The 25,858-nt window shown below is 43.7% G+C and overlaps 3 protein-coding genes across 7 annotated transcripts in view; 2 read left to right on the forward strand and 1 right to left on the reverse strand.

The window, feature by feature from the left end:
- HCK (HCK proto-oncogene, Src family tyrosine kinase) overlaps positions 1–6,359 on the forward strand; it is a 38,464-nt gene extending 32,105 nt beyond the window's left edge. The window contains exons 11-13 of one of the 2 annotated variants that reach the window (XM_079128230.1): positions 297–450; positions 3,300–3,431; positions 5,731–6,354. In XM_079128230.1, coding sequence (XP_078984356.1) covers positions 297–450; positions 3,300–3,431; positions 5,731–5,933 — 489 coding nt within the window. In that variant the 3' untranslated portion in view covers positions 5,934–6,354. Of the gene's footprint in view, positions 1–296; positions 451–3,299; positions 3,432–5,730 lie in introns of both variants that reach the window. The other variant, XM_079128231.1, reaches the window with a different exon arrangement.
- The window catches only part of NOL4L (nucleolar protein 4 like), a 384,060-nt gene that overhangs the window by 1,166 nt on the left and 357,036 nt on the right, over positions 1–25,858 (reverse strand). The gene's annotated exons all lie outside the window — the stretch shown is intronic.
- Positions 16,133–25,858, forward strand: part of TM9SF4 (transmembrane 9 superfamily member 4) — a 49,137-nt gene continuing 39,411 nt past the window's right edge. The window contains exons 1-3 of one of the 4 annotated variants that reach the window (XM_079126187.1): positions 16,133–16,652; positions 18,985–19,210; positions 21,201–21,301. In XM_079126187.1, the coding sequence (XP_078982313.1) occupies positions 19,192–19,210; positions 21,201–21,301 (120 nt within the window). In that variant the 5' untranslated portion in view covers positions 16,133–16,652; positions 18,985–19,191. The remainder of the gene's footprint in view (positions 16,653–18,984; positions 19,211–21,200; positions 21,302–25,858) is intronic. The other 3 variants (XM_079126188.1, XM_079126190.1, XM_079126189.1) reach the window with 3 other exon arrangements.

The raw sequence follows: 25,858 nt of genomic DNA on the forward strand, positions 1-25,858 counted from the left end.
AATGAATTTTCTCCTGGAGAAATCATCACACCGCTTTTTCCTTGAGGACGTTTCAAAATATTCTCTGGAAGTTTGGGGATTCTAGAGAAATCCCCTAAGCTAAGCAGGCCTTCAGGAGTCCCCAGCCTGGGAGGATACACAGAGAAATGCCAGTTTAGCCCAGGACCCTTCTGACACCAAGGGGAGCCGATGTTTTTCAATTTCTTCCCACTTGGGTGGTCCCCTTCTGGTTTAGGGTGAGAACTTCTTAGGCTGGGCCAGATCCAAGGGTGAGAGTATCTCCATTTTGGATGCAGATCGCAGAAGGCATGGCCTTTATTGAGCAGAGAAATTACATTCACCGGGACCTCCGAGCTGCCAACATCTTGGTCTCTGCCTCCCTGGTGTGTAAGATTGCTGACTTTGGCCTGGCACGGATCATCGAGGACAATGAGTACACAGCTCGAGAAGGTAGGGAATGCTGCCTGCAGCCCCATGTGCCCGCTTGGCACGTGTGAGTGCCGAGGGGAGACACCTGCAGAGTGACTGGCAAGGGGCAAAGGTCTGTCCCCACACTAAGCTGGTGCACTACAAAGCTGGTGAGGTCTTTCTTATTGTCCTGAACTTGAATCTCACCCAGTGACTTCGAGAGGGAAATTTCAGAGCAGATTGAGAAGCACTAATCAATTCTAGACTTAGTGACGTAAGTACATGTTGAAGTTTATGGTTAAGAGTGACTTTATGGGGGCTGGGGCTATAGCTCAGTGGCAGAGTGTTTGCCTAGCACGTGTGAGGTACTGGGTTCAATCCTTAGCACCGCATAAAATAAACAAATAAAATAAAGGCATTCTGACCAACTACAACTACAAAAATTTAATTAAAAATTTTTTAAAAAGCAGCTTTATGTCTGGGTACAGTGGTACATACTTGTAATCCCAGCAGCTCGGGAGGCTGAGACAGGAGAAATGTGAGCTCAAAGTCAGCCTCAGCAACTTAGCAAGACCTTAAGCAACTTAGAGAAATCCTTCTCTAGTAAAATATTTTAAAAGGGCTGCCTTGGGTTTAATCCCTGGTACCAAAAAAAAAAAAAAAAAAAAAAAAAGAACAACTTTATACACAGTAGACAAAAACTGGGAAGTCTCCAAATGTCCATGAACAATGGGATGGACACATTGATTTTGATATATTCACATAATACATACCATGCAGCAGTGCCACAGCCAACCAGATGGATAACTCTTACAGAACAGTATCAAAATGAAAAATCGGACCCCAATAATGTAGATGCTGAATGGTTCTGTCCATACAAAATCCCTCCCAAACGAAACTCATTTATGAAAGTTCATAGCAGCATTTTCATTGTAGCCCAAAATGGAAACAACCTTAATTAATGTTGATCAACTGATTAGCAGATAAACAACGTTGGCCTTCCATTCAATGGAATAGTATTTGACCACAAAATGGAATGAAGGATTGAAAGATGCTGCAATACAGATGAACCTTGGAAACAGCAGATTAAGTGAAAGCCAGGCACGAAGATGCATCTCATAGGAAATGTCTAGAACAGGTACTGACATAAACACAGAAAGTGAGTTTTCAGCTGCCTAGGCCTGGTGGGGAGATTTGGGGAGAAATGAGGAATAAGTGCTATGGAATATCAGGGGGAATGTGATGAAAATATTCTAAAAGTTATGAAATTGTATATTTTAAATGCATGGATGTTATGGTCTGTGAATCATATGTCAATAAAGCTGTCAAACAAAAAACAGGCAAAATTCATTTCCAATACTAGGTCAGAATAGTGGTTACCTGGAATAGGGAGGTATTGATTGGGAGGGAGCCAGAAGGGAAGCCTTCTGATGCTGAAAGAGTTCTATACCTTAATCTGATGATGATTATAAAGATGTGTTTTTATTATACATACAATATAGAATATATGATAGTATTAATATATAAATATGCATGATATGTAAAAATGCATTTATGTATGTATAAATGCATCAAGTTATACCTTAAGATTTGTACACTTTTAATCTTATATTTGTTTTGACTCAATAAAAAAGTTTAAACCAGTCAGGCGCAGTGGCACACACCTGTAATCCCAGCAGCTCTGGACACTGCAGGCAGGAGGATCGCAAGTTCAAAGCCAGCTTCAGGAACTTAGTGAGGTGCTACACAACTTAGTGAGACCCTGTCTCAAAATTTAAAAAATATAAATAAATAAAAAGGGCTGAGGATGTGCCTCAGTGGTTAAGTGCCCCTGGGTTCAATCCCCAGTGCCAAAAAGTAAAAAATGAAATAAAATGTAAAAGTTCAAGCAAAGCGTAAGTACTAAAAAAATAAAAGTAGACTGTATAACCTCTAAACCAGGAGAGGATAAGGAGAAAATAAAAACTCCCTAGATCCAAAGGAAGGAAGGGAAGGACACACACACACACACACACACACACACACACACACACACAGAATTTTCAATACTCAGTCACAATGCCAGTCTCATCAAATTCCAAAGAACATGCAGATGGTCCCCAATTTGTGATGGTTCGACTTAGGATTTTTCAGCTTTGCAATGGGACAAAAGCAGTCCACATCCAGTAGAAGCGATGCTTGAATTTTGACCTCTTCTTCTGGCTAGTGATATGCAGGAGGACCCTCTCTCCCCAGGCTGGGTAGTGGCAGTGAGCTGCAGCTCCGGGTTAGCCTCTCCATGCCCAGGGGAACAACTGATCCTTGACAGTTTCGCTGAGCTAAGATGGTCAGGAGGTGGGCTGGATTCAATGCACTTTTTATTTATGGGATTCCCACCTTCACAATGGCTTTATCAGAAGGTAAGCCCATCTTAGGTCAAGGTACATCTGCCTATCCCACAGTCCATGTTCACCAATCATATCTTAATTAAAGCTAACTAACAAAAGGCTAACTAAGCCCCTCGTAGGCCAGGTGGAAGGAAGGGGGCAGGGAGGAGACACCCTGTGACAGGGCCAACCTCAGAGCCTTACGTCAGCGTCCTCCCCTCCCCGTTGCCAGGGCCAAGGGAACCAAGATCAACTGTGACCTGGACTCGAGGCCCCTGAAGTCTTTCTGTCCCCGTAGATGCTGTGACCTCTAGGACTCCATTCTTCTGAGCGTAGTTCACTGGAATATCATTTGAATCAACAACACGTCCACTCCCCTCTGCCATCTGCCCTCCAGAAGGATGTCCCCTGCTTCCACAGTCCTGCAGGAAGCAGCTATTGCCCTGTCCTGTTCCCTGGCTCTAGCAGAGGCTCAGCCACAACCGCTCCCGAGATCCCCTGACTCTGCTCTGTCCAACTCCGCAGGAGCCAAGTTCCCCATCAAGTGGACAGCTCCTGAAGCCATCAACTTTGGCTCCTTCACCATCAAGTCAGATGTCTGGTCCTTTGGCATCCTGCTGACGGAAATTGTCACCTATGGCCGGATCCCTTACCCAGGTAGGGAAGCGCGCCTCAGCTTGGGGTTGCTGCCAGAACCTAGCCAGGCACCGGGTCCGTCTCACTGATGTATCCATGGAACAGTTCCTGATCCTCACCCTCAACCTTCCCTTGCCGTTCCTATCTCAGCTAAAGTCACCACCATCTACCCAGTTTCTTAAGCTTGCAGTCTGGGGGCTTCCTGGGCCCCTCTTCTCTCTCACCCTCATCACTTCCAGGAGTCACAGGGTCCTGGCCGGTCAACCCACCTCACAGCCTTGCCTGCTTCCAGGCCCAGGTCATCTTGACATCACATCCTGCTGTTTCTCCCCTCTCTCCTGCGGGCTCTTCTCCATCTGCAGCCAAAAGGATTTCTCTAAACTGCAGATCAGATCTTATCCCTTTTCCACCTCTAATTCTTTCATGGTCTCCCATTATAATTGTCACACAACCCCCCAAAAGCCTCACCTGGCCATCAGGTGCCACATGATCAGACCTCTGCCTCCTTCTCCAGCTTCCTGCTGTCCCCTCCCCCATCATCTAAAGAATAATTCATCTCCCCTGTGATTTCCTCTCATAATATCCTATGCTATTTTCATTCATGACATCCATCCCAATTGGTAAGCATGTATTTGCCAGGCATGGTGGCGCATGCCTGCAATCCCAGCAGCTTGGGAGGCTGAGGCAGGAGGCTTGACCCTTAGCTTGTTCAAAGCCAGCCTCAGCAACAGCAAGGCCCTAAGCAACTCAATGAGACCTTGTCTCTAAATAAAATGCAAAATAGGGAAAATAGGGCTGGGGATGTGGCTCAGTGGTTGAGTGCCCTGAGTTCAATCCCTGGTACCAAAAAAAAAAAAAAAAAAATTCTATTATATATATATATATATATATATATATATATATATATATAATCATGTATTTGTTTAATATTTTCTCCATCAGATTCGGAGCACCATAAGGCCAAAAATCATGACTGTATTCCTTACTAGTGACTCCAGTGCCCACCTCTGTGCTTGAAATATAGTGGGTTCTTAGTAATGATTTGTCAAATGGATGAATATATCTCCCTGCCTCTGGGCAGTGCCCAACACTGGGTATTCAAAGATGTTCCCAGCATGTAGATTGCCTGGAACTCAGTGAACACTTGGGGTATATGTAGCTAGAACATTGTAGAGGATCAAGATGGATATAAAGAGCCCCTGACTTTTTATATATAAAGCACTGAATTAGTAGCTGGGTCTCCATCAACTATCTAAGATAAGTTGATGGAGTGAGGCTACGTTTCAAAAAAAGAAAAGATATGACTTGCCCGTATAGAGGTCAGGGAGGGAGAATAGAGAATGGTTATCTCCATTCTACAAGAGATGTTTGAGCCTTATTATATTTGAGGTGACATATAGACCTCCAAGTAAAGATGTCTGAGGGAGCCCTTGAATCTATGAGCTTGGAGTTCAGGACTAAGAATATAAAATTGATGGCACACGCCTATAATCCCAGCAACTCAGGAGGCTGAGGGAGAGGATTGCAAGTTCGAGGCCAGCTCTACAACTTACCAAGATCCTGCCTCAAAATAAAAAATAAAAAGAGCTAGGGATATAGCTCAATGTTAAAGTGCCCTGAGTTCAATCCCCAGTACCAAAATAAATGAATAAATTAATAAAATCAGGGATCACAGGCTTTTAACAGTTGTTCTGATACAAAACTAATATAAACTTAAATTGGACAAGGAAATCGTCCCCCTCATAAGATGACCCTGAATCTGGCCACCTGACTTTTGTTTTGTGGATGCACTAGGAAAAACTAGGCAATGGATTATAGAGCCCTATATCCATCTGAATGCATTAGGAAGCAAATAACAAAAGTAATAGCACTAAGCATTTCTGAAACCAGAGGCAAGTCATTATTCCATGGCTGGTTAGTTCAGCAGCTGAATGCTGTCAGGATGCTGAGTTAGTTTCTCTGTGACTGTCTTCCCCATGTGGGTAAGTTGGTGGCTACAGCTTCAAGTAATGTATCATCTCATAGTGTCCAAAGGAAGAAAGGAAGGGGTGTTCTTCCGGATCTGTTGATCAGGAAGGAGAACCTCTCCTGGAAATCTCCCAACAGATGTGCCCCCCCCCCCAGCTCCCCTTGTCCTTTCCTAGGTCCCAGGCCCTAGCTGCAAGGGAAGCTGGGAAAGGGACTGTCTGGCTTTCTCAGTGGCAGGGGCCCCTACAAGGTGAGATGGGGAGTCACGGTTGTTGGGAAAGCCACAGTCTCTCTCCACCCTGAGCTCCCACTTCCCAATCCCTCCCTTTCTAATTCCTGGGCTCCTTTCCAGGAATGTCAAACCCAGAGGTGATCAGGGCACTGGAGCACGGGTACCGGATGCCTCGACCAGAGCAATGCCCTGAGGAGCTTTACAACATCATGACCCGCTGCTGGAAGAACCGCCCAGAAGAGCGGCCCACCTTTGAATATATTCAGAGTGTGCTGGATGACTTCTACACGGCCACCGAGAGCCAGTACCAGCAGCAGCCTTGACGGGCAGGACCAGGACGGGGCCAGGAGGTGCCTGGGAGGTGTCTCCAGCACCGTCCACAGAAGCCCATTCATCCTTCCCATTTCCAGAAACCCACCCTCGCTCCAGCCACAGTTTCCTCATCTGCCACGTGGGTGGGTTGCACTGGACAGTCCCTTTTTGACTCTACCAATCCATACTGTACCATTCTCAGGAGTCTCCCAAGTTGATATTTCTGTTGCCTGGGATGGTTGAATTCCAATCACAGCTGTGATTTAGCAATGTTTAAAATTATGAAGTAAGTATTTAAATAAAAGATATTGAATAAAAGACATGAATGCCAAGAGCTGTAACAGAAGGTCTGCCCTCCTGTCCTTCCAGTTCCTGAATACCTATTTGCTTTCTTGCTACATGACAAATCAGAAAGGTGGGAAGGACATTCCTAGAGAGCAGGAGTGTGAAGAAAATTGAGATTCAATGCTCAAAGTTTTCCATCTGCCCTAAAATAGTGGCTGGCTGTATTAGTTTCTTTATTGCTGCTGTAACAGGTGACCACAAGTGTGGTGACTTCAAATAATGCAAATTTATCATCTGATGGTTCCAGAAGTCAGAGTCTGAAATGTGTGGTCAGGGCTGTCTTCCTTGTGGAGGATTCAGCACAAGATTGTTTCCTTGCCTTTTCTGACTTCAAGAGATCACCACCCTCCTCCACTCACGGTTGCCTTATGTACATCACTTCCCCTTCGCCGACTGAGTCTCCTGTGTTCCTCTTTAACTTATAAGGATTCCTGCAATTACAATGGACTTATCCAAATAATACAGAATGCTTTTTCCACCTCAAGATCTTTAATCATATTTGGAAAGTCCCTTTTGCCATGTAAGTAAGGTAATGTTGTCACTGTTTCTGGGGGTGATGACATGAATATCCTTGAGGGGCCATTATTCTGCCTATCACACTGGTGTCCAGATGTTGGGTGGGTGTTGCCTTCCAGGACGAGGGTCCACCAGAATGCCAGGTATGATTTCTCATGATCCAGGACCCTGAAGCTCCTGCCAAGCCACACTGCTACCTGAGCTGGTTGGTCTAGATCTCCCCCAGGGTGGGTGCTACCCAAAGCCCTGGCACCTCCCATGACCACATGGCCATCGCGATTATTAAGATGGTATTCATTGTTGCAGGAATCCTGGGGTCTAGAGATGTGACAGCTGAGAGGCACCTGGGACCTCGCCTGGAAAGTTCTCAATGGAATGGGGAGGGAGACTTAACAAGAACTGAGGAGAAAAGAAGGCAGTGGGTGCTTCCCACATTTCTGCAGTTCGCTTTTGACATCAGTGAAAGATAAGAAGAGGGAGACAATGGGATGGGACACTTCTCAATGTTATTGCATCCCCTGAAGAGTCTATATCACAGCCTCCTGGTACGAATTGATCTGAAACATCCCTCATAAGGTCATAGGTTGAAGGTCTGGTGTATAATGCAACCATGTTCAGAGGTCAGAACATTGTGGGGTGATTGGGTCACAAGGACTCTGACCTCATGAATGGATCCATCCATTTATGGATTCATAGCTTACTGTGCTATAGGGAGGTGGTGGAAACTTTAGGAGGTTGGGGCAAGTTGGGGGAAGTAGTTCATTGAGTACATGGCCCTGAAAGGTATATGGGAGGGCTGAGGATATAGCTCAGTTGGTAAAGTGCTTGCCTCAAATGTACAGGCCCCAGGTTCAATTCCCAGCACCACATACACACAAAAAAGGGTACATGGAAATCCTAGCTTCTCTCTCTCTGTTTCTCTTTCTCTTTCTCTCTCTCTCTCCTTGCTTCCTGATCATGCACAGCAATTTCTTCTGCCATGTGCTTCCACCATGCTCTGCTTCCCAAAGTGATAGGGCCAAGTGACCGTGAACTGAAACCTCTGAAATCATGAGCCAAAATAAATCTTTCCTTGTTTTAAGATGATTTTCTCAAGTATACTGTCACAGCAACGGAAGGCTAACTAACACAACCTCCTAGGGTCACGCAGAAATCTGTTATCTATTGATTGAATCTGTTCTGCACCCGTCAGTAGTACTAGCCTTAAGAACTGGGTACATAGGGTGGGGTGGGGTGCACATCTGTAATCCTGGCGACTCCGGAGGCTGAGGCAGGAGAATCACAAGTTCAAAGCCAGCCTCAGCAACTTAGCAAGACCCTGTCTCAAAATTTAAAAATTTAAAAACAGTCTAGGATATGGCTCAGTGGTTAAGTGCACGGCATTCAATCCCAGGTACCAAAAAAAAAAACAAAAAACCAAAAAAACAAAAAAAAATCAGACCTGAGTATAAGAAGAACAGTAGAAATTTAAGCTAACTAAAACAGATACTTTGGGTTTTTTCCTAGACATGTTTTAACTTATCCACATCTAGGAAAAACCCAAAGTGTCTGTGACCCTAAAAGGTGTGGGGATTTCTCCCCACCATCCGGCAAACAGTTCTGCCATCGTGGACACTAGCTGACTGACCTCTACTATAATTCTGTTTTTAGCACTGTCCACCTGGAGATTGTCAGATCCCAAGGTTGAGGGGCTTAGTACCCAACTTCAGATGTCTGTCACAGCCTCAGGCTGCTTCACCTGTGTTTGTGACCAACTCTTACAGGTCGGGGTTCTCACCACCCCCTCCTTGGGTTCAATTCGTCCATTCAAGTGGCTCGGAGCACTCAGGGAAGCACTTAGTTTCCACAGGTCATCACAAGGCTGAACTTCCCAGGACACAAAGAAAAGAAGCCTAGGGCGAGGCGTGGGAGAAGATGCGCCGGGCGTCCGTGTCCTCTGCGCCTGCCTCCCTCCGGGAAGCTCTGTGCGCTCAGCTGTCCAGGAGCTCTCTGAACCCTTTTTGGGGTTTATGAGCACTTCGTTCCTGATAGACTGGGTGTGGGAAACCCAGCAAGGTCTGTGGGTTTAGATTTTTTTTTTTCTGCCTCTCTAAGCAGCCGTCCTTCCTCCAGGGTGTGGGGCAGGACCCAATGCAGTAAGGAGGGTCTTATCACCTACTCTAGAACAAGGGTAGGTCAGAGAATGTCTTTGTGGCTAACTTTGAGACCAAAAGGCAAAAGATGAGTTTCTGTGACCCACCTTGGAGAAAGTTTAGTTTTTAGGGCCTGCCTCGTGGAGGGAGTTCTGAGCCAGGAACCATGGACGGAACCCAAAACAAACACATCATAATATCATAACTTGCCTAATTGGTCATTTCATTTCTCTCTTGCTTTTTGGTTTAGGTTGTGCCTTGGTTATCTGAAAGCCATGGGAATTTGCCCTCATGATTTGAGGTATATGGGATTCCTGTTCAGTAATCCACAGGAGGAGTACACATCCCTGCCCCTTTGATGTTGAGCTTGGCCATGAGACTTACTTTGGCCAATGGGATGTTAGAGGCTTGAAATTATGTCTGTGGGGCTGAGCTTGCTCTCCAGCCTTTTGCCCTGAAAATAACCTGGCCTAAGGAAGATGAGTGACATATGAAACAGATTGGGACCCAGCCTGCTGGTTGGCACTAAACTGAGCTGAGCCCAGCCCAGATCAGCTGAACCCCATCTGAGCTGTGGACATGTGGAAGAGAATTAAATGCTTATTATCATTTGCATTTGAATTCTAGGGTTGCTTTGCTATATAGAATCATTATAGCAATAGCTGACTGTGAGACCTGGAACCCATTACTATATGGACAAGGTTAAGGAGTCAGTTCCTGCCCTCCTACTCCTCAGCCAACACCGAGTTATCCCTCTGGTCACAGGAAAAACAGACGAAAATATGGGTATAGATACAACACCAAGAGCATGATCCTTGGAAGAAAAAGTTAATCTGAACTGGGCGTGAAGGAACACACATGTAATCCCAGTGACTCCGGAGGCTGAGGCAGGAGGGTTCCAAGTTCAAAGCCAGCCTCAGCAACTTAGTGAGGTCCTAAGCAACTTAGTGTGATCCTGTCTCAAAATAAAAAATTAAAAGGGCTGGGGACGTGGCTCAGTCATTTATCACCTCTGGGTTCTATTCCCAGTAGTACCAAAAAAAAAAGAAAAGAAAAAGTTAATCTGAGACAGGAGGATCACTTGAATCCAAGAGTTAGAGGCTAGCTTGGGCAATGTAGGAAGAACTTGTCTCAAAAAAAAAAAAAAAAAAAAAAGACAAATTGGACTTCATTAGAATTAAAAACTCAGCTCTGCAAAGGACATTGTTTAAAAAATGAGAAGATAAACCCCAAGTTTGGAGAAAATATCTGCAAAATATAAAACTGATGAAGGATATTGTCCAAAATATACAAAGAACTCCTAAAACTCAACAATAAAGAAAAAAAAAAAAAAAACTGGTCACATTGGCACATGCCTGAAATCCCAGTGACACATGAAGCTGAGGCAGGAAGATCTCAAGTTCAACGACAGCCTCAGCAACTTAGCAAGACCCTGTCTCAAAATTTAAAAAAAGAAGAAAAGGACTGGGAACGTAGCTCAGTGTTAAAGCACCCCTGGATTCAATCCTAGTACCAAAATGCCTGAAATCCCAGCCACATGAGAGGACAAGGTTGGAGGATTGTTAGTTGAGACCAGCCTTATCAATTTCACATGACATCCAGTACTACTTAGCAAGATCCCATCTCAAAATTGAAAATAAAAAGGACTGGCACAGTAGTTCAGTGGTGAAGCTCCCTTGGTTTTAATCACCAGTACGGAAAAAAAAAAAAAAAAAAAAAGACTCAATAGGCGAGCTGGGCACAGTGGCACATGCCTGCGATTCCAGGAGTCACTCAGGAAGCTGAGGCATGAGGTTCAAAAGTTCAAGGCCAGCGTTGGCGACTTAGCAAGACCCCCATCTCAAAATTCAAAAGAACAGTAATGAAGGCTGTATCTTCAGTCTTCATTGATAGAGGACCCTGGGTTGAATCCCCATACCAAAGGCAAGAGATCCAAAGACACCTCACCAAAGAAAAAACACAGATAGCAATTAAGCATAAGAAAGATGCTCCGAGTCATATGCCATTGGGGAAATGCAAATTAGAATGACAATGCCGCACTATTAGAATGACTAAGATCCAAAACACTGATGATGCCAACACTGATGAGGATGTAGAGCGACAGGACCTCCCACCGCAGGTAGGAAGGCAACACGGTACCATTGCTTGGAAGACATCTGGTAGTTTCTTAGAAAGCTAAACATACTCTTGCCATATGATCCAGCAGTTGGGCTCCTTGGTGTTTACCCATTTGAATTGGAAATGTATATCCCCACAAAAACCCACACAGAGATGTTCGCAGCAACTTTATTCATGAGTACCCTGACTCAGGAGCAATCAAGATACCTTCTGAAGCCAGTGCGGTGGCACAAGCCTGTAATCCCAGTGACTCCAAAGGCTGAGGCAGGAGGATCACAAATTTGAGACCAGTCTCAGTAATTTAGTGAGACCCTGTCTTGAAATAAAAAATGAAAAGGGCTGAGGATGTAACTCAGTGGGGTTCAGTCCCTAGTACAGAAAGAAAAAAAAAAAAAGATATCCTTTCATAGGTGAATGGATAAACAAACTGTTGTACATTCATATAATGGACTTTTATTCATTGCTAAAAATAAATGAGTTATGAAAAGAGATGGAGAAACTTTAAATGCATATTGCTAGTGAAAGGAACCAAACTAAAAAAGGTCATTTGCTATAGATTTCAACTGTGTGACATTCTAGAAAAGCAAAACCATACCAGCAGTAATTTGATCAGGGGTTGCCGGGAGTTTGGGGAAGGGGAGGAAGGAATAGATGGGTGGAATAGAGGGCATTTGTAAGGCTGTGACACCTTTCTATATGATATTATAATGGTGGATACATACCATTATACATCTGACGAAACCCATACAATATATAGGACATAAAGAGTGAACCCTATTGTAAAATATGAACTTTAGTTGTGTGTCAATATTGGTTCGTTAGTTGTCACAAACATACCATACTAACACAATACATTAATAATAGGGGAAACTGGGTGCAGGGTGAAGGAATACTTGAGAACTGTACTTTCCACTCATTTTTCTGTATACTTGAAACTGCTTACTCCGTTTTGTGCTGCTATAACAGAATATCTGCAACTGGGTAATTTATAAATAACCGATTTATTTCTTATGGTTTGAAAGGCTGGGAAGACGAAGGTTGAAGGTCCCACATCTGGCCAGGGCCTTCTTGGTGTATCATCCTATGGCAGAAGGCAGAAGGGAAAGCTGGGTGCAGTGGTGCAGGCCTGTGATCCCAGTGGGTCAGGAGGCTGAGGCAGGAGGATTTCGAGTTCAAAGTCAGCCTCAGCAACTTATGAGGCCCTAAGCAATTCAGCAAGACCCTGTCTCTAAATAAAATATAAAAAAGGGCTGGTGATGTGGTTCAGTGTTAAACACCTCTGGGTTCAATCTCTAGTACTGGGGAGATAAAAAAAAAAAAAAAAAAAAAAAGGCAGAAGGGGAACTGAGCACTCTGTGGGGAGGGGTGAGCCCATCTGTATCAGGAGCCAAGTCCCAGGAGAACTCACCCACTCTCATCCACTCATGAGGGCAGCGCCTTCCCGGCCTAATTGCCTCTTAAAGTCCCACCTCTCAACACCATGGGATTGGGGACCAAGTCTTCAACACACCAACTTTGCAGAACACACTCAAACTATGACACACTCTTGAAAAATTAAGTCTGTGAATTACACAAAAAACATGGGAATACATTATGTGTCACTCATTCTGTGGGAAAACTGCATGTAATTCCCCCGCCCCATGGTGGCAGAGGAAGGCAAGTAAGATGCTCTTTGGCTGAAGCCAAAATGACCAGCTTCCTCTAGCCCCTGCTGTGGCACTGAGCTTATTGAAGGGAAAGCGTTTCGTTTCACCTTTCTCCTATGGTCTGGGATACCGCTGCTGCTTATGCCCATGTGGGCCCTCAATTCTGTCATGTGTCTGTCCCCATCATGGTATATTCTGACATAGGCTCTTAGCAATTTGCACTCTATCTGCATTCCTTCCCTTTTAGGGGATGGAAGTGACTCCGTATCCATGTTTCTCCTCCTAGAGAAACAGAAGTGTGTGTGTGTGTGTGTGTGTGTGTGTGTGTGTGTGTGTGTGTGTGTGTGTTAGTGGGGATTAAACCCAGGGATGCTCTACCGCTGAACTACACCCCCAACCTTTTTTTTGTTTTGTTTTAATTTTGAGGCAAGGTATCACTAAATGGCTGAGACTGGCCTTAAACTCGCAATCCTCCTGCCTCAGCCTCCCAAGACATTGGGATTACAGGTGTGGGCCATCACCCCCAGCAGGAAATAGAATATTTTTTCTTTTTATGGGAGCATAACCACCTTTGTCTTTATGCCGCAAAACATGACCACATAATTAAGTTCTGATTATTATGGTGATAAGTGGAAATGTGTTATGGAAAATTTCAGGAACTTTTTTTTTGGTAGTAATAGGGATTGAACTCAGGGCCTCGCACACTAGGTGAGTGCCCTGCCACTGAGCTACATCCCTAGCCCTCCAGGAAGCTTTCTTAAAAGATAACTGGTATAGGCTTTTTGCCCCTTATTTCTTGTCTTTTCCTCTACCTTGCTGCTTAGAATGTGTGTTTGAAGGCTGGAGCTCTAGCTGCCAGTTTAGACCCTGAGGAAGATGAACAAACTCTAAGGCTGACAGAGCTGGATGGAGCCTAGACCTTCGAAGATGTTTTAGGTACCACATCAGCCTGGACAGTCCTCCTCCAGACTTTTACTTCAGAGCGTGTAGCATGTGCTATTGGAGTTCCTATCCCTTAGGTGGGCTGGACTTTCTGCTGCCATTTTTGTACCACTATGCCTGAGGGCTTTTATTTCTGGAAACTGCAAAAAGTCTCAGCTACAGGGGTTCCCAGAAGGCTGAGAGTGCCTAGGAATTATCTATCGGCCTTAGGGACCAGTCCTCTGTTAGTGCCTCCTAGCTCCCTTCCCCCACCCTGAGGTGGAATAACTGTATTATCTCCCAGTTTCCTCATGGGATTAAGCTTGTTGTTGTTACTGCTGTTGTTGTGCAGGGAATCAAACCCAGGGCCTCACACTGCTAGGCGAGCTCTCTGCCACAGAGCTTTGGTTAAGTTTTGGTTGCCCATCATGGTAACCTGGTTGGCAACATGCCTTTCTAAGTATAGTTCCAACATGAATGTAAGTCTGATAGTTTCACTTACATTAATGAATAAGATGAAAGTGAAATAATAAGACATCTCAGATCTTGACTCTCTAATCAATTACAGGAGCAACTTTACTGAATAAGAGTCTCAAGTGTCACAATTTTGTGCTAGTCACAATGTAGGTACCATCTACAATGGTTTCTCCATCACTTTACATCTGGATCAGGGTTTGGCAGACTTCTCGGGTTGCAGCCAAGCCCATTATGCATGGATGGTCTGGAGCTGCTTTTTGTACCAAGATGGCAGGTGAGCAGTTATGACACAGACACATGGTTGACAAAGTCTAAACTTTCTACTCTCTGCCTCTTTATAGATATGTTTTGCTAACAAAACGAAAATTCAAGCGCTAATTTGCAGTATTTGCTGCCACTTTCAAGTCGATTTGAAGCTACCAGCCAGAACGGCCTTCTGCCCTTAAGGAATTCTTCCTATACCATCATGCATTACGGTTTATGTCACTAAAGGAGATTGGGAGTCCAGCCCTCTTAGGGGAAAATACAAAGAATGAGGAGGGGGAAGATGGAAATACTGAGGAATAATATGCCATTTATGAGCTTTGTTCTTTATCAGTCATTTCTCTTCAGGCAGCCAGAAATGATAAGAAACATCCAGAACCCAAGCTCCAGAACTGGTGACATGTCTGGAATCTACTTTTACTGTGACAGTGGCAAATGCCTCTTGCTTCTCAAGCTTCCTCCCTCTTAGGGATAACATCTGATCTGCTACTCTTTAGGATGGTTGTGCAAGTCACCAGTTTCCTAGTGTTTCAATGATGACTGCTACATAACAAAGCAATCCCCAAAACTAAAACAACTAGGCTCAGCTGGGCAGTTCTTTTGTTCCTCATGGTGCTGATGAGGTTATTCATGCGGCTATATTCAGTTGGTAGCTCAGCTGGGGTTGGAATGTATGGGCACAAGTGTACTGCTCAGCTGGAGTTTCCAGAATGTCTTGAGGAATTGATTGCCCTATCTGTCTCTCCACATGGCTCTCTAGCAGAGTAGTCAGACCTCTTTTAACATTAGAAGGCAGAAGCCAAAGCTGCCACACCTCGCAAGGCCTAGATTCAGAAGTGGCAGCCACTTGTACCACATTCTATTGCAAAGCAAGCAGTTTGACCAGTCAGTCGTACTGGATGGAAGGATAATAGTCTATCTTTTGGAGGAAGAAACAGAATGCTCATGAAAGGATGGAATGTCTTGTTGGTAGTTATTTGCAGAAAATCCACCAATGGTCCTTATAATGGGGGTCAAAGTTCACTGGTCCCCCTCAAGAGGTAGAATTAGATAACTAAGAGTCTTAGGAATTATTTTTGCTCAATCTAAATGCTACGGCACACACAGCAAATGTTCAGTAAATGCTGATTTATTCTTACTAACCATTATTCTTTTAACAACTTTTTGAAACAATATAACAAGATAGAATTTGTACTTATATCCATTTTACTGTTGTATACATGAACCAAATGAACTTTGAGGTCTTTATCAGTCTTTTTTTTTTTTTTTTTTTTTTTTTTTTGGTACTGAGGACTGAACTCAGGGTCACTTTACCATTGAGCTACATCCCCTGCCATTTTTATTTTGAGGCAAGGATGCTTTAAGTTGCCAATGCTGGCCTGGAACTCCCATCCTCCTGCCTCTGCCTCCCAAGTCGCTGGGATTACAAGTATGTGCCACTGGGCCTGGCTCTCCCAATCTTAATATCATGATGATGTGAGTCTCTTTTTTACCAGTATTGGTAAAGCAATCTTGGTTTAGCAAGATTCAGTAACTTGCCTCAAGTCACACACTTTGCTAGTCAAGCATAATGAAGTCCACATTCAAAGATGTCTCCCTCCACTAAATATGCTGCTTTTCATTCATTCTCATAATAGTGTATCGCTCGCATCTACCGTATGCCTAAAGGAGTGCAGCTAAGCATACAATGACAATTATTTATTGAATGCATCCTATGTAACATTATGTGACTGAACCTAGGTTGGAGTTAATACAATCCCTTCCCTATTTTACAGATGACAATGAGGTAGAGCAAGGTAAAATAAAAGACAGGGCCCTAACTTCATAGGGAGTATAGTCTATTAGAAAGGATATATGCTAGTCAAGCAAATAAATACATAATTACAAATTATTCTCAGAGTCCGGCTGCTGTGGGAGCCCAGCTGCCAAACCTTCTTGCTCTACCAAGGTCTTAGGTAACCCTGGCAACGGGTCTTTCTGCCAATAGTAAAGATGGCGCCGAGAGAGCAAGAGGGTTTCACACACTCCATTACCCACAAGGCAGCGGGTGTAGGGAAGGCGCCATCTCTGCCAAGAGCTAATATGGCTCCAGTAGTTACATCAGCCTCTCTCTTCACCTCATCAGCGACATGACTGCCCAGATCAGCCTGTCCAGCAGGAGTTAAGTCTCCTTTGCCTTTTCGCTGACCGCGTCGACAAGAGAGATAGGAGCTGAAGACCACCTCGCGGAGTCGAAGTCCGTATCCAGGGAAGCACCACTTCCGCTGACGTCATCACGGCGACACGTGGATCCAAGATGGCGGCGGCGATGGTGAGTGAAGGAGACTCCGGGAGCCGGAGCTGAGGCAGGGCCCTCTCGGGTATCCCAGGACCTTCCGGCACCCCATGCGTGGTGCCAAGCCACTTTCAGAACCCCTGCTCAGGTTGCCCCTGACTGGGATCCCGTCCCAATTCCGCCTCCCGGGCCTTGATCCGGCACTCAGGCTTCACTCAGGCTTGTCAAGGCCCGGAGTTTTAGGAGAGGCGCCGTTTCAGAGGAAGACCTCGCCTACTGTCTCCGCTGGGTTCCTAGTCCTACTTTGGTCCCCGCCCCCTGTGATCCCCACTTCCCAATTTCACCTTTCAGCCCTGACCCCCCCGAAAAATCCCCGTTATTTCCACCCTCGCTCCTCCCCCTCACGTTCAGACCCTGTTCTCCCCGCCTCCCCAACGTCCTGGCCAGTCCGCCGATGCGACCTCGCTTCCGACCAGCCTCCTAGCCCCAGCTCTGTACTCACCTCCACCCTCAGCTGTCCCCGTCACACACCCCCTCTTGACTGCTGATACCCCAGAGCACACCCTCCCCTAGCCCTTCCCTGTCTTCCATTGCTAGACCCATTCCTACCCCTTCTGGCTTTTACAATCAACTCCTTGCCTCTCTTTTAGCGTCCTTTTATGCCACTGGTTCTCAGACTCTTCTGTGCGTAAGAATCTCAAGTTGTGTGTGGGAAGGCAAGTTAAAATACAGTTTTCCTGAGCCTCATTCCCAAAGGTCCTCACTCCGTAGGACTGGGCATTGCCCTGGGATCTGCACCTTTGTATGCACTACTGTGATTATGATGGAGATGGTCCGTGAACTACATTCTGAAAAACACTTCTAACCCCACCTGGCTGCCTCCACTCCCCATTCCCCTACAGGGCCACATAGCCCCTTAGGGATAAATGCTCATTATGATGAAGCTTGTTAGGATGAGGTCTGTGTGTGGATGAAGGTGGGGGTAAAAGCAGTGCGGGCTTCTGCTACAGAACCCTGGGAGTAAATCTTTGAAGGACTGGCTTTTCTTCCAAAGTTCAACTCACATTGCTTGTCAAGTGTTCAGAACTAAAATCGAAGTCACTTAGTCCAGAGTGATTTCCTGGATCTTCCTGGATATTGTTATCTCAGCAGATAATTTCATCCTGGGAGTGAATGACAAGGAAGTCTTGGAGAATAGGATGTAACACTGGACTTTAGCAGAGGATAATTCTTGCTTAATTTTTTTGGGGTGTTGGTTTTCTCCAAACAGCCATAGATTATTGACTGATAAAGGATTTTTCTCCTTCCATTAGCCGATTGATAACTTACTATTGTTTGTTTATTTGATGAAGGATTTTTATGTAGAATCACAATTGGCAGGGGAAAATTTTCACATCCTGTGACTGGTCTTGTAGGTCAGTGGTAGAGTGCTTGCCTGGCATGGAAAAGGCCCTGTGTTTGTTTCCCAGCACCACCAAAAGAAAAAAAAAAAAAATTTTTTTTGCAACCTTACCTGGTTCCCGTGGTCTCAGACTTCAATTTAAACCATGAATGGGGAAAATCCCAAGTGAACTGTCGAAACCCTTTCTTTTTTTTTTTTTCCTTTACTATATTCAGAACAAAGATGGTGTAAGAACTTGACAGGAAGTCACACCCTCTCAGCATAGGGAAAAAGTTCAATAAAATGGCATTTATAGCATTGCTTGGGAAATTCCTGCCTTGTTCAGAGATTTTTAAGAGGTTATAAGTTCAGAGATTTTTAAGAGGTTATAAGTTAGCAATACATATTTCTGGTACAAATTTATTTAATCAGCAAATATTTGAGTGCTTACTTTGTGCCAGGAACTGGAGCATAGTTGTGAATTGGAGGGTCAGGGTTCCTATCCTTGTGGAGCTTTTCTAGTCTGAGGAGACAAGCAGCGAACAACTAAATACATAAAATAATGTCCCATAGTGTTAGGTTTGTGAAGACAGCCAGGTGAAGTAATAGTGATTGGGGTGACTGGGCCGACACAACTACTTGGGACTGAGTGATCAGAGAAGTCTTCTCAGAGAAAGGGATATGAGTTGAGACTTGGTTGACCAGGAAGAATCAGCTATGCAGGGAATGTTCCAGGTAAAGGAAATGCTAAGCCTGAAGGCCAAGACAGAGAGCTTGGCACATTTGAGGAACACAGGGTTGGGGGGGCTGAAGCATGGTGATAGGTGGGAGTGGGAGAGAATGACACAAGATGAAATTGGTCTGAGGCAACTGTGTGCCTAGAAGCAGACTTAAAATCAGGGTGAGTTGTAGCCCAGTTTGTAGTCTGTGAACTATATTTTGAAATAGATTGTTGTCTTAAGTTGTTTGTGCTTCCTATCCTTCCAGGACAAAACATTAGGAGAACCAGCTTGTTCTCTTGCTGCAGACAGGCCATGGAAATGAGTTTGGATTTTATCCTCAGCACAGTGATTTAGTGTTTGTCATGACACCTGGGAATATTGTACTGCACTTTCATGTTGAAAACTAACTGATTTTAAGAAATGGAGTATGCGATATATAAGTGACTCCCAGAGGCCAGTCTAAAGGGTGCATATGAAAAACTGCATGTTTGGTGAGTAGTTAAAAGGCATGAAGTACTGTTACAGGGGTGTGTGTGTGTAACAGGCAAAGTGGAGTCTCAAACGTGATTGGTCTGTGTCAAGCACTTTATTACACGGAAATCAAATGGTCCCCACATCCTCATACAAATAGACTTTCACAATCATTGGGGATGGGGTGTGTGGGATCTAATTTGGGGTGTGCATGTTCCTGAGGCAAGTCATACAACCAAAGAGGAACTGAGCTAGTAGCTTCAGTGGCCATGGGAACAGGCTGGGGTTTTTTTCTTTGTTCTTTTGTTTTGAAAGTTAGGATTGTGAATACTGGGCTTTTCCCTCCCTCTTTTAGCCTGGGGAATGGCTCTTCTTCCCCAAGGGCTGGGCTGCTACCTCATAGCACAGTGAATGTTTTCTGAACCTGCAGGGCAAGACTTCTCCCACCATAGGAGAAAGTAGCCCCTATAAACTGAAGTTCTTTTTAAATTTTCTTGCCTTCCTCTTGTCCTACCCTAGAAAGTTATAGGATATTGAATTTTTCTGAGTAGGTCTAAATTGAGAAGCAGTCTGTTATCTCATTCTTTATGTAAAACTGCTCTTGGGAATATTATTTTGGTGGAACTTGGAAAATGTACATTGAGTACATTTGTAGGCATTTCTGGTCTAGAAATTTCTCACATTGACTCACTTGTGTCTACTTGTCTCATTCACACTGTTTTGGTTTGTATTATAGTTTTATTTTTTACATATAATTCGTATACTACAAAACTTGCCCTGTTAAAGTGTATAATTCAGTAGGTTTTAGTATATTAAGTGTTGGGCAACTATTACCACTGTCTCATTCCAGAATATTCTCATCACCCTAAAAAGAAACAGTAGTAGTCACTCTTACTCTTCCTGCCTGCAGCCCCTAGCAACCACTAATTTATTTTCTGTCTGTGTGGATTTTCCTTTTCTGGGCATTTCATGTAAGGGAATTTATAATATGTGGTCTTTGTATCTGACTTCTTTTATTTATGTTTTTAGTTGTCCATTTATAGCATATAAACATATATATCAGTACTTCGTTCCTTTTTATGACTGAATAATATTCCATTGTATGGATAGACTACATACAGTTTTTTTTTTTTTTTAATCAGTTGATAGACACTAGAATTGTTCCCACTTTTGAACTATTAAATATAATGCTGTGGATATTCATGCGCACATTTTTGCATGAATGTGTCATCAGTTTTCTTGGGTATTTACCTCATAGTGGAATTGCTGGCCTATTTCACACTGTTTTGAAGTTGCTTGGGTTTAATATGGTCTAGAGGCAGAGAGATGGACAGAATGACATCAAGGTTTTTTTGAATTGGGCACAGTGGCACACCTCTGTAATCTCTGCTATGTGAGAGGCTGAGATAGGAGAATTGCAAATTCAAGACCAGCCTGGGCAACTTAGGGAGACCCTGTCTTAAAATAAAATTTAAAAAAAGGCTGGGGTTGTAGCCCAGCAGTAGAGTACTCACCCAATATGCTGGAGGCCAGCACACTCGCACATACAGTTCTTTTAAGGCGATGGAATCGGTGCTAGCCAGACCCTCCGGCCCCAGCCAGAAGCACCAGGAACAGTTTTTAGTGGTGGAATCTGGTGCTAACCATAGGGCAGGTGGATGGGAAAGTCCTGAAACAGAAGGCAGGAGGTCTGGACTCTGCCACCAGCCACGGTGTGGGAAGCTGCTATCTCCTCTGGACCTCATATGTAGTCGGACATTAGCTAATTGAGAGAGGAGCACAGGGTCAGTCTGGGTGTGGTCCCAACACTGTCACATTCTCTGTGTACCCTGGACAAGTTATTTAGGCTTTCTTGGTCTGTTTTCCACATCTGTCATAGGTGAAATTAAAATTCGAACTTTATGATTTCTAAATTACAAGCTAAAATTCTGTGGTCTAGAATACTTCCTTTAAGGTGACTTTTTTGCTATTATGCCTGTAAAATCAGATTTTTTTTTTCCATGATCATAGTCCCTGTGATCTTTCCAGGTTGTCTTGTGTTGGTTGTGTGTCTGTCTGCTCTCAAGTTACCCTACCTGGCTCACACTGTAGGAGCTGCTGTGTCCTTAGAGGTAAGGTGCTGAAACTAAGCCTTGGTTAAATGTGTTTCCCTGAGGAGTCCCTTTAAAGGAGTGCCCTTAATCCCCCCAGGAAGTACAGAGGAGGGAGACACAGCATTTAGGTGCCTCTTGGTTTCTCTTTTACAACTTGGACAAAAGTTCCCCTTTGATCTTGGCATTAAAAAAGCAGGTTGCAGAATGTTGCAGAAGGTTGAGTTTTGATCTCTGGACACTGGCAGCATAGTGGGAAGGACCCAGGATAAGCAGGGCCATTTGGCCACAGATCAATAACAGGAGCCACCTACCTCCAAACCTTCTTTGATCCCTGAACCATTTGCTGACACCACTCTTTCCCAAATGGAGTATGGAGGGGACAGTCAGGACTTCTCAGTTCCATCTCATTCCTCTTCATTGCTTCCTCTGTGCCAGTCTAGCATGATTTCTTACCTATGCCTAACACATGAAACAACTCTCAAGGTTTGAAATCCCTGTCTCAGGTTGGGCTAGTATTCCAGCTTTTGATACTCTGATTACTTTTGTGACTTTGGACTGGTTTTGTGACTTTGGTCAAACTATTTGCCTCTTTATTCCTGTTACCTTGGTTTTGCTTAATCTCGTGTGTGTGCACATGTGTGAGAGAGAGACAGATGTAAATGTATGGTTCCAAACATTAAGTAAATCCACAGTGTATGCAACCATCACCACTTCCACATCCAGATGTTCTTCATCATCTCACACTGAATCAATTTTCTTATTTTTGAAGTGGGATGATATTCTGCTCAAAAGGATTGTTGTGATAACCCTTTCTGATTGTCTTGTGTTGTGACATGGGAATGATGCATGAGATGAAAGTGCCTGGCACCAAGAGGGTGCTCTGTATTTCTACTCCAAGTTTGAAATGGGCAGAGGTATGCTAAGCTGTAGTCAGTACCCAAGGACGGGAGAGAAGGGTGGTACATTTCTGTCTGCCTGTTGCTTGGTGAGGATGGTTAGTTTCACCTGGATTACACAACCTCTTCCCCTTCCCCCGTTTTGTGTGTCTCTACTATTCTGTATCTACTGGCCCTGAAATAAAAGCTACATTTTCAGAGTCCCCAGTGGCTAATTTGGTTCTACTGTTTTTGTGTTCTTTTTCACTCTGCCAGCTGAGCTATATCCCCAGCCCTCTGGTGAGTGTTCTTTAGCTGTCGTTAGCCTTCATTCATGTGGTTGAATTCGTAGGGAATTTTAACTAAGTGAGTAATGGATTTCATTTAGCTATTGGCAAACTGTGCCCCCAAAACCATTTTTCCCCTTCCTCTTCTTCTTTCCTCCCTCCCTCCCCTCTCCCTCCTTTCTCGTTCTTTTTCATTAATGTAGGAGCAGTTACCACTATGGTCTTAACAAGTGACTCTCTTTAAGAAAGAAAAATAAGGATCTCGCCTCCTGCGAGGAAGGTGTTGCTTTTGCAGCAGGAAAGGCAAGGAACAGGAACCACTGTGAGACTGGCCAGACTGTGTGGCTAGGTGATGCTGTTTATGGGAAAGGAGGTTGCAAGGCAGAGGGCTCCAGAAAAGAAAAGGTTAACTTGGGTCACAGAGCAATGAGAGTGAATGAAATTGTTTTCAGTTCTCAGGGGAAACTTCCTATTTTCTTTGGGAGAAATTGTTCACACCTTTAAAACTGGGTGGAGCAAAATTTGGAGGGTGAGGGGTGCTTTTTTGTCCTCGCAGCCCTTCCTTGCTTTGCTGTTTGTAGGGTTTTTCTGATTGTCCAAACCCCAAGAATAAAAAATGAGAAAGGAAAGACCTTGGTTCTTGGGTCTCTTGAGCTCTGTAACTTTCCTGTCGCCCATGTCTTTGCCAGTGATGGAGTGTACAGTTACCACCCAGAGGGCTTCTAGATTGCCATCACCTTGTTCTCTGACAAGCTGCCTTTGTGGTCTGGTGACTTGGAAACCAAGTAAACCAAAGTGACATTGAATCGGCTGGCTCACATCTCTTAGGATGCCCCCTCCTTTCATGGCCCTGAACGTGCAAAAGATGTTTGCTAAATACATAACTGACTTCATACTGAACCTCAGATGGGGGAAAAGTACAGAGGAATGTCCCCAAAAGCAAGCACTTTGCTACTTTACCTTCCGTACAGAAGTGAGCGGCAGGTCAGTCATCCTCCATCAGGCCATCAGGCTACAGAGAATAATGGAGTCACAGTTGGAACTGCATGTAGTATGGCAGTCTTGTCAGAGGCCCATAAGCGTCTATGGCCCTGATTCTCCTGGAATCATATGTTATATTCTGTACATTGGAACTTTTCCCCTGCTGTGCAGGGTCTAGAGCTCCTTCAAGATTCTCAGAGGGGTTCGTGGTACTCCCTGAGGTTGAGAATTGCTGATCTGTCTGGTTACCCACAAACCTGGTGGCAGAATCTTTTCTGCATTATCCTTTTTTTTTTGTGATGCTGGAGGTTATATCCTGGCCTCTGCCACACCAGGTAAGTGCTCTGCTACTGAGCCTCAGCCCCTTTTGCACCATTTTTACCTTATATCTCTTACTTGTCACTATTCAGAGGCAACCCATTTCCTTCCCTTCTTAAAATACAAAGGTATTTATTTTGAATAAGAGTGACCCATGTACATGGAAAAAAAAGTATAAAAGCTATAAAAATATAAAAACAGGTTGCGATAATAAATAAGTATAATTTTGTCAATTTTTTAAAAAGCCATGAAATGAAAAAGTCACTGAGCTACCGATAAACCATTCATCAGAAGTAATTTTTTTTAATTTTTAAAATATCTTTCCAGAACATCTTTATGCATGTGACTACTTTTTTAAACTTTTTGTTGTAAAAATTTCCAACATAAGCGAAAGTAGAAGAAATAATATAACTAATCCCCATAATGCATCCCCAGCTTCAACAATTACCATTATATTGCTAAACCTGTTTCATCTGTACCTCCCTCCCAGCTAGTTATTTTTTTCTTCGGATTTCTGAAGCATAATTTGATGCCATAAAGTCACCCGTTGGACTTCAGTAAATGTAGACTTCTGCAGCTATCACCACAATGACACAATGTTTTAGAACATTTCTATTACCCCAAGTTTCTTTGTAGTCAACCCCTGCTTCCGTAGCCAGTCAACAACTGATCTGCTTCCTGTCTGTAGATTTCCTTTTCTGGGCATTTCATGGAAGTAGAATCATTGTGTATAGACTTTTGCATCTGCTTCTTTTACTTAGTATAATGTTTTAGAGGTTTTAACATGTATTAGTAGGGTTTTTTTTGTTTTTTTTTTTAATTGCTGAATTGTATCCCACTGTGTGGAGATACTACATTTTTTTCTCTATTACTGATAGGCCTTTGGATGGTTTCTACTTTTGAACTACAACAGTCCCCTCCCCCAACTGAGGAGACATATTCTGATGTCCCCAAGTGGATACCACATCTATTACTGAACTCTATTATATGTGCTGTTTTTCCCTGTACATGCATATCTATGATAAAGTTTAATTTATTAACTAGACATAGTAAGGGACTAGAAATAACTAATAACAAAATAGAGCATTATAACACTATGCTGTAATGAAAGTTATTTCAAACCTATGCATTGATTATTTCTGGAATTTTCCATGTAGTATTGTCAGACCTTGGTTGACTGCCAGTAACTGAAACTGGAAAGTGAAACCATATATGAGGGAGGACTACTAAATGGTGATTAAAGTTGCTCTGAGCATTCACATACAAGTCTTTGGACATATCTTTTTCTTTTGGGTAAATGCCTAGAGTTGGAAATTCTGGCTAGTATGGTAAGTTTAACTTTTTAAGATGGTACCAAACTTTCCAAAGTGTCTGCCATCGTACATTCCCACCAACAGTACATGAGGGTTCATTTCTCCACATCCTGATCCATGCTTCTTGTCTGTATTTCTGAGTTGAGTCATTCTAGTGCATGTGTGGCTACCTCACTGCGGTTTTGGTTTGCATTTCCCCAATGACAAATGAGATTAAACCTTTTTTTTTTTTTTTTTTTGTAGTACTAGGAATTGAATCCAGGGGTGCTCTACCATCAAACTATTTTGTTTGCTTATTTTTATTTTGGGGCAGGGCCTTGCTGAGTTGCTCAGACTTGCAATCTTTATGCCTTAGCCTCCTGAGTAGCCGGGATTACAGGCATGTGCCACTATATCCAGCTAAACATCTTATGTGCTTATTAGCCATTCATATATCTTCTCTTGTGAAATGTCTATACAAATCTTTTGCTTCTTTTGGTGGGAGGCCCTGGGTTCAACCCAGGGCCTCCCACCTGCTAGACAAGTACTCTACCACTGAACTACACCCCCAGCTTTCACCTGCTTTTTAAATTGGATTCTGTGGCCTGCCTTTTCTTTTTCTTAGGGGTGTCTTTGAAAGTATAAGTTGTTTTTTTTTTTTAATGAAATCTAAGTTGTTATTATTATTATTATTTTTTTTTTTTTTTTTTTTTTTGGTACCAGGGATTGAACCCAGAGGTGCTTAACCACCGAGCCACATCCCCAGCCCTTTTTTATATTTTATTTAGAGATACAGTCTTGCTAAGTTGCTGAGACTGGCTT

Source organism: Sciurus vulgaris (genome assembly GCF_902686455.1).
Source record: "Sciurus vulgaris genome assembly, chromosome: 2".
NCBI classification, from domain to species: Eukaryota; Metazoa; Chordata; class Mammalia; order Rodentia; family Sciuridae; genus Sciurus; species Sciurus vulgaris.